Source organism: Plasmopara halstedii, assembly GCF_900000015.1.
Source record: "Plasmopara halstedii genome assembly, contig: Scaffold_410, whole genome shotgun sequence".
Lineage (NCBI taxonomy): Eukaryota > Oomycota > Peronosporomycetes > Peronosporales > Peronosporaceae > Plasmopara > Plasmopara halstedii.
Window position 1 is genome coordinate 219,266 of NW_020187331.1, and position 8,739 is coordinate 228,004.

An 8,739-nucleotide genomic window follows, 5' to 3' on the forward strand; every position below is an offset into this window, starting at 1 on the left:
AGGCCTTACTCAAGATGCCTAGGACTTCCTGACGAGGGTGTATAGCTGTGCGCTATCGTCTACGTTTGACACACCCTGGGTCAGGGTCGACGCCCTGTGTCCTGTAAATAACATATGGCCTCGCCGTCTTCTCTCTATGAAGGTCTTACGTCTAATCGAGACCAGTGGGAAGACGCACTCGGCGTCGTCTAGTGCCCCACTACCTGCTCAATTGGAGCTTTTTTAATTGACTGAAAATGCCATAAAAACACCAAAATCGCCTATATTTCGGCAAAATGGCAAAACGACCAGGTAATATTAGGTATTTGCGTGTAATAACAACATTTGATGAATAGCTGCTAGTTCCAGAGTCTTCGTCCGGTGGATAACGTGCCACTTCACGCGCATCTGAAGGGCCTTGCCCAAACTTTTTCGGACCTCTTCCGATTATGACATTCTTGGCATGTAGTAATTGCTTCAAAGCGTGAACAGTGCTCAGTGAATTACCTGTCACTTCACGTGCATCACTGGGTTCTCGAGCGGGAGCGGTGTGTTGCGCTCGGTCGCCGAAGGTTTGGATGTAATTCCCGTGAAGCCGCGGATGTACTGTCCGGAGATGCACCCTGTGCAGAAGTAGAAGGGATTTGCCCGCGATCGCCCTCGGAACCAGCTGGGCTGGGTGTTTTGCGTGGCATAGACACAGGTCTTATAGAGCAGAGAATGTTTAAGGACGTTCTTGAGACGTGACGGTGTCTCAGATACGCGAGCCTCGTATGAGGCGTCAATTAAATGTGAATTGTGGATTAATGGGGGAGAGTGTGACGGGGTTACACGTACCCCGGTCACACAGGATGGTGTGACCGTACATAGGTGTGAATTAGACTAGTTGGTGTAATCACACAGTGGTGTGGCTACACCGTAACAAGAAGCACTTCGTGTCAGGATTGGCAGTAGTAATGCATATTAAATATGTTTTACTATACTAATTAGGTATCACTATACTAATTGGGAAATTCTAAGGTCATAGATATTGGCGGCGGCTCTGCCACGACAAAAACAATTAGATACAGCTTCGTATCCGCTACACTCGTATTTGGCACTTAAAAAGAACGTAAGGTCGGTGACCTAAGCTTATCTTCCTCTGCGCAAAGAGCTACGGCAGCCCCGCTGTACATTTGCCCCGAAACTCTTTTCCTACGCTTGCTGTAATGAAGATTTAGCTAAATTGAATTATAAAAGGCATATGGCTTGGTGAATATTAGGAATTGGTGACCCAATAAGCATGAACCATGTCAGAAGGTTAAACTCTCGCCGCATGTGTCGACGCCCATACCCACCTTTCCGGTTCCGGCAAGTCTTCCGAAATACGCGTTGTGTAATGCCGGCGTTGCGGTCTATTAAACCATCTGAGCAAGATACACATCTTGCTGCTGTCAATTATAGAACTATCGATGAACATACAGCACAGTTGCTCTTTAATTAAGTTCTTCGTTAATATGGTTGCCGGTGGTCATTGCGTCAGATAGAGATCCGCAGGGTACCAGGCACTAGATCGGACATGGCCACCACTACTCATCCGTAAATAGATGGCCAGACGAAATGTATAAATCGCGTGGTGGGAGACCCTCTGAAGCACTTGCGTAGGTCGACTGCGCTGCTCGCTCGAAGTGCTCCCACTCAGCAAGATTGCGCTGTAGATTATATTTATCGTAACAAAAGCAGTGATTTGATCGCGGTGAGATTGATCGTAATCCACAGGGTGTGCGACGCTGTGGCTGAGAGTATGGATGTTCAAAAATATCATGTAGGTGCGAGAGGCAGACAGTAAGCGTATGAATATGTAGTGTGGGAGGTAACTGTAAAAACTACATTTACTTTCAGTGTTTATGTATTAAGTCGGACGATAGTGAGAAAGGAGATTAGTTTTTCTTTTGTTACCCGAAATACACATCCTGTGTTATGCGGGGGGCGTGCTAAAGCCATATAACGATCCCGCTTTTTCAAGCCAGTCAAATGTGGAACGGTCATTTGAAGAGAGAGCTGCGTCTCCACGATCTCCTATAGCTGGCCACCCTCTGCCTTAGGGCAGCATTAGGTGCTAAATTACTTTTGAATTTAATTAACAATCCAGTTTGCATATAAAATGCGGCAAACTCTATTAAATAAGCGAAAAAATCTCATCTATCTGCGCTATGATTCTTTTCGTAGTATCTTGTGGTGTCTTTGTGCGCTTCATCCCACCACGACGTTGCTAAATAATTTCAAGAATCATGCCAGAATGGCCGCTGTATTCTTTGGTGTCCAGCCTTTATCGATAATAATCTTTAGACAAACAACGACGCTTTCATATTCGATATCATTCACGACCGCTAAGCCACACATGATTTTGAAGACGATAGCTCACTAAGGACCACCTCCTGTTTCCTTAAGGCTTTTCTTTGAAACTCGCGGTGATTTGGGCGCGAAAGCATATACAAATAAGTTGTTGCTATGAGCCAAAAGTCAAAGAGCAGCATTGTGCATATGCAGCCATTTTAAAAACAGGAAGTCGATCTTGATGGATGACCCTTCATTGAACAGATCCGTGTTCTATCTGCGAAAACGATTGCATGCATTTTCAACTTTCTTAACAAAGTCACGATGTCGTTATATGTGGTTTTGCAATTGAATGCCGTGATCAGCAATCGAATCCAGCCAAACCTTATCTTCACAAAATTGAAGAGCAAGAGCTCAATTGGGGTTTGATTTACTTTGACCGTGTTTGCTTCTATCCTTATAAGAGATTCAAAGTTCCGTGCCTCAACGTTCGTACCATTGTTACTTTGTTCATCGATTCTGTGATACACCGTCGGCCCACCAATTTTTATCCGATCGATGAGTGCACTGGTGCTGATCCTACTCGGCTTGTCTTTAGGCAGCGGTAATATTTCCTTGAGTTTAAAAATTCTTGATCCCGTCGTCGCCAATCGATCATATCACATAATTGCACAGCTTTTGCAGCATTTCATCTGGATTCTTACGGCGTGATCTTGTCCAAGAAGAATAATTTCTTTTCTTACCATTCAAAATCAAGACAAAGATACAAGAGTCCAGCTACGTATTAAAACAGAACCAATCGACTTCTTGTTGGTACTCTACGACGTCATCTTCAGTCACACAGCCACGACACGAAATTGGCATCATTGTTCGTTGTGACGCTAAATGTGGACTACGCGAAATCGTCTCGACGCTAAACTGAGCGATTAAAAGGCGTAGAAAATATTGATTTGGTAGGCTTCTGTTATCTGAATTAAAGCAAAGTGATACCATAGATGAAAAAGAATTGTCGAGCATCAGCCTTCGCTTTCGCAGACGTGGTATATGCTGCTTTACAAGTCGTAACACGCTTCAATTATAATTTTAGCGGCATTTATACTAAGCTGCTTCAGCTTTTATGGCTCCCGTGCTAATGCTGCGTCCACGGCCGTGATACTGTGGAGAGTCACCTAAGTATACTAGATACAAATCTTCTTTCTTACACACTAATTAATCACTAACAGGGTCATCTCACGTAAGCATGACATTTTTACTGTACTCCTACCGGTACAGTACCGTAAGAGCTTTGATCTTACGCGCGGCTGGCAATCATCGTGCGTAATCCTCCGTACATGTCGTCAAGTTGCTATGAGACTTGAGGTTGTACAGCTCAGACAAAGAAGAGGGTTTACAATCATTGCAGGAAGAGCGATTTGCACGTTGGATACATGTCCATGTGTTACGACAAGAAAAATACACTCTTTCATAAATTTGGCATTTCCTCTATCGGCCAGGGCATGTGTCGTGTTACATAATTTACATCGATCCCAAGCTTCGTTACTTTAATATTCTAGGCTATGCGCATTCGCTTGGCACGCTGCTCGTTGTCGCTATCATCGGTCTCTTTATCACCTTTACCACTATTTTTTTGCTTCGACAGCGCAGTGTTTGTTGTCGCAGTTTCAGTAAAGCTGTCGCCATTTGAGTGCATCATGAGTGCATTAAGAACGCACGGGTACTGACTTTGCTTCGCGTGCGCATCAATCTGATTGAGCGTAACATTAACAACAGCACGAATGGTCTCGCGGCCTACGCTCGTGTTAAGAATCTGCTCCTTTGGCAACGGTCGGTGCTCTTGTTTGAGCAGTAGCGCCGAATTAAGTGTGCGCACAGCGTAACTACCGGAAAAGGCCTTACGGAACTGGAACCGACAGCTTGGACACGTACTTCGCAACTTGAGCCACGAGCTTATACATAATAGATGAAACTGGTGGCCGCAAGGCAGCAATACGAATTTTCCATCACCACTCTCGAGGCCACTCAAGCAGATAACACAATCCTGTGCACACGTAGAGCTGACGGCTACCTTGCATATTGCGCGCTTGGCGCCCACCTTAAGAGTATTGTTTTTATTGACAATCCAGGAAGGGAGACTATCCATGACAGACTTGTCGGCAGGCGCGGCATTTCTTAAGTGCGGCGAGATATAACGAACCATGAAACGCACCCAAGCGGGTGTGCGGAACATTTGTAGCACGTCGCGAATGAGAGCATTTTCAGGCGCCACATATTGCACTTCAACGCGAACCGTGATGTCCATATTCGCAGATACTTGCTTAAAGACAGCGATGCAGTATGTAACAATGGCAGCGCAAATGATCGAATGAGGGTGCAGCGCGGGAGCGAGGAGGGCCGTTCGAAAAGAAAAGACGGTGGCGTCTCTGGACAGTACTCTCTAGACCTACACCCTAATCCCGATGACGATTATGACCGCGGTACCATGTATAAGGTCTTGCAGACTTTCAGCGGTTGCGGTACAGCAACTTTACTTGGACTGAGCTATGTTCTTACTTAAACTTTTGATTCAAATTCCTATGTAAAATATTTTCCAATACCGGTACTCTACCGTGCTGCTGTATATACAAAAGTGCTTTATAGCTCCTGCTCTGGTCCAGCGTAACGACAGCACACGTTACGAGGTTAAGTCGGAACCAGGCTTTTTCTACGTCATGTTTCAATAGTGCTGTCGCTACAAAACAGCAGAATTAAGGCAGAAAGCTGTGGATTTTTGGTGGGATCTGGCACAACAACGACATGTATAACGATACTTTTTTAACCCTGCGAGCAAGCGTCGCCATGCCGCTCGTAGATTGGTGAAGTCTCTTACAAGCAGCGAGTGAAAACGGTGATTTGTGATTGTCATTGATAGAGCTTTTCGATCAAGCAAACTGAGCTACCGCTCGCGGATTTCCAAGAATGTGCTGAGCGCGATACATGGTATATGACGACTGCGATTTAAAAAGGGTTTGCAGCTCGCTGATTGTATTTGCTGAGTTGACGTCAAAAAATGATGCATCCATCGATGTGTTCAAGAAAAATAGCAAAGAAGTCGGTCGTGGTATTCGATTTCACCGTGGTCTGGCAATGTCCCCTCTGATCCAGCTGTTATACCTGCACGTGCGAGGTGCGGTCTTAAACTTCATGTCGCGAGGGATCTTTGCTGGTTTGAGCCAGCCTGCGGGAATCTAGAAAGTCAGGTTTGGAGAAATGCATGCACATTTGCAGAGTTTATCCTCGAGCCGTATGCTTTTGCGTTGACTTCACATTGCAAACTGCCATTGGATGCAGAAATGATTTGAGAATACCATAAACATTTCCGCTATTCGGCAGAGAAGCATCGTAGTAGACGCAACGATGCTCCGTTTATTGTAACTATATTTTACGCTAAGTACAAGAAGAGACCGAACTTGTATTGTGCTGCAGTCTCATCTTCTACATGGAATTTGCAACAAGAGAGGCTTACCTTCTACTGCTCCACCGCAATCACCGGTCGCATTTCTTTACATGCGACTAAGCTCGTGTTGAACATCATTGTCGTCAACAAGCTCCATCTCTCTCGCTCAATTATGAACACGGGGGTCATAGCAGCGCCAGATCTTCATTAGATTTTTATGCGGACAAGAGCACAATGCATGTAACTGAATTGCGACGAATATTAAGGTGGTCAATGAATCAGTTTTGTCTGGACCACCTGGGTGAATTGCTTAGGCTCGATTGCAATAAAATTTACATTAAGCATGGTTGTTATGTCGCAACGGCTCTACGCGCCGCGACCCAATATCTTTCCCTCGCAGTGTGGGCGTGCAACGGCCTGATTCGCTTCGATCCGCCAAGTAGACCAACCAAAAGTCGCCGTGTGACTACATACCATACTAAGTAGGTTTGGATACGTCTGATGCACGCCCTACCGCCACAGACCAGCCAGGTGCCTTCAGCACGGCCTTACACCCACAGTTAACACAAGCCAGTTGGTATTTTGGAAATAAGAGAGTAAAAAAAGAAAGCTAAAACAGAGCATGTGAACGCGGTGAGCGCGTAGTTCTAGCTAGCTTAATGTTTCGATGACCTAAGAAGAGTCTCGAACGGATTGCCCGCTTCAAAATGCTCCATATGCGCGTACTAACTGCATCGAAATTGGGATTTCGCAACAGAATTAATTTTATCATCGTGTTGACGTTGCGAAGAGCGTTATTGTGATAAGCTTCACATTACCATACATGCGGCAGCTTTGATTGAATGCGATACTTGCGTCCAGGACGCAGCCGTCTTTGCTCCAATCACAGCGGCAGCTAATTTGAGGTATCATTTCACTTGCACGTCACTGCTGTGACTGCTGTGCCTAATGAACAAAAAACAAGCGCTGTCAATTGAAAACCATTCTAAGTAGCAAGGTAGCTATTACGAATCACAGTCAGCATGAAAACGCTCTTACGCTGCAGCGCCTGGTAGAGACGTGAATCATGCCGCATGGTCAGAGCTCTGACAGCGGTACACGGCAGAAACATGGCTACACGGTTGGCGACTCCTGCAAAGCGCCCAGATTCTATAATAGCACCGCAAGGGGTCGCACGTCACCGTTCGCACCAATATGTGATCTGGACGTATTTGCTTATAAGATGGCAAATGGTTGAAGCGCTAATGCCAAGTGAGCACAGCGCAAACATATCGGCATGAACATAAACGACGACGGGAAGATCTAGGCACATATGTGCATATGCCACGGCCGACTACTCGTCAATGCCCAGGTGACTCACCACACTGAACGAAGAAACATCCAGTGAACAGTTATTGTGCTAGGCTTTGCCAACTGCAACAGGCTACGCATTAGAGGTTAATAGTGGTGGCGTGAAGGCACTGACTTGTGATTTTTCTAGAGGATACAGGAATGTGTATACCATCAGCGTTTGGTGACAGCGATGTAAAAATAACAATTAAATTCCTTGTTTTTTGTAAGATGACATACCTGGAATTGCGAGGCTTCAGAACAGATCTTGGGTGTATACTGTTGACATTAACGCACGCAGCCCCAAGCGGAAACAATTATGACGTGATCTCTGCACCTACTACATCGCCTCGAGTACTAGAGCGTGATCTGGCGGACTTTCAAAGTTGGGACCGCCAACTGCATTCTAACATTATTGGTCATTGCAGGCTTCCAACCAAACGCCTGCGCAAGCTGATGACGTGCGACTGGATGCGTGGCGAGTGCGCGGCTGGCTGGCGTGTGGAGTTGCTAAAGAGCGTTCAGATTTGTGAAGACTGGCTGAACATCGCGTTTGCCCAATTGCCGATTCCACAGCAGCAGGAGTTTCTTAATGACGGCTTATACTTCATGGCCAAATCCAAGCGCATGACCGTACGCGAAGAACAGAAAAATGCTCGAGACCTGCAGCAGTACTTTAGCAGTAAAGAACTTGTAGATCAGGTGTTAAAGTTGGTGATGGAGCAATTGCTGGTCGAGCAGTATCAAGACGTCGTGTGGCTCGAGCCATCCTGTGGTGACGGCAGGTTCTTGACGGCACTGCTGCGAAAAGGAGCGCAGCATGTTGTCGGCTATGAAATCGACGAACGGTTGCAACGCATAGCTGAGAATAATGTTAAGCAAACTGCAAGAAATGTTGCGTGGCCGGAAAAAAGAAAACTGCAAGCGCAGGTCAATGTAGGCGATTTTCTGGCGTCCAATAGCTCGATATCTGTGGAAAAGTCTGTAGTAGTGGTTGGCAACCCGCCCTTTGGTGCAAGAGGTGATGACAAGAGGGACCTTGTGCATTGTTTCTTTCAACACGCCGCATTAGTTTGGCGTGCTCGCATCATCGCGTTTGTCGTGCCAAAAAGATGCTCTCGACCAGAATTTGTCAAGACCACGTTGCAGCTGCTCCGGGGTGACGACAATGCTGGAACGATTTGGAAGCTTTTGAAGGAAATGCCATTGCCCGATTATCGCTTCGAATTTAACACAAGCGATCAAATCAAACGTGTACGTCAACCCAGCGTATTGCAGCTCTTTGTCTGCAGGACTCAGTGAGAATTCGTTTTCAATCTGTTTGATAACTCAACAAACAAACTGTGATCGTTTAATAATCTTACTCGAAATTAATTTATATTGTCTACACGTGGAACAGATAGCAGAAAAGGTCCTATGAGTGCGTCGAACGTCATAATCAAAAAGCTGGATTAAGTCATGAGTAGTCATCAAGGCGTGTGGCAACGTGTACAGGATGCGCAGGGGCGCTACTTTTACGTCAACCACGCTACTCGTGAGACGTCATGGCATCTGCCCACAGCTGAGCCATTACCACCTGGCTGGGAAGAACTCATAGACGGCCAGGGACGTGTCTACTTTGTAGACCACAAAACGCGGACCACCACGTGGATGGACCCGCGTGTAGCCGCTGCTCGACGCCG

At 46.1% G+C, this 8,739-nt stretch overlaps 3 protein-coding genes across 3 annotated transcripts; 2 read left to right on the plus strand and 1 right to left on the minus strand.

The window, feature by feature from the left end:
- Positions 1-3,844: 3,844 nt before the first annotated feature.
- PHALS_09275 (hypothetical protein F443_05430) lies at positions 3,845-4,594 on the minus strand (the record flags this gene model as incomplete). The annotated part of the gene is made up of 1 exon (XM_024724744.1): positions 3,845-4,594. The coding sequence occupies one exon, from the start codon at positions 4,592-4,594 to the stop codon at positions 3,845-3,847; it is 750 nt and encodes a 249-aa protein (XP_024575590.1).
- PHALS_15365 (uncharacterized protein) lies at positions 4,595-7,288 on the plus strand. Its single transcript, XM_036407396.1, has one exon. The coding sequence runs from the start codon at positions 6,802-6,804 to the stop codon at positions 7,006-7,008; it is 207 nt and encodes a 68-aa protein (XP_036263104.1). The 5' UTR covers positions 4,595-6,801; the 3' UTR covers positions 7,009-7,288.
- PHALS_09276 (N6 adenine-specific DNA methyltransferase, N12 class) lies at positions 7,289-8,460 on the plus strand (the record flags this gene model as incomplete). Its single annotated transcript, XM_024724746.1, has 2 exons — positions 7,289-8,355; positions 8,457-8,460. The coding sequence occupies 2 exons, from the start codon at positions 7,289-7,291 to the stop codon at positions 8,458-8,460; spliced, it is 1,071 nt and encodes a 356-aa protein (XP_024575592.1).
- Between the last annotated feature and the right edge of the window lie 279 nt (positions 8,461-8,739).

Coding starts and splice junctions, on each gene's coding strand:
- PHALS_15365 (XM_036407396.1), top strand. CDS start 6,802: ATGGTCAGAGCTCTGACAGCGGTACACGGCAGAAACATGGCTACACGG.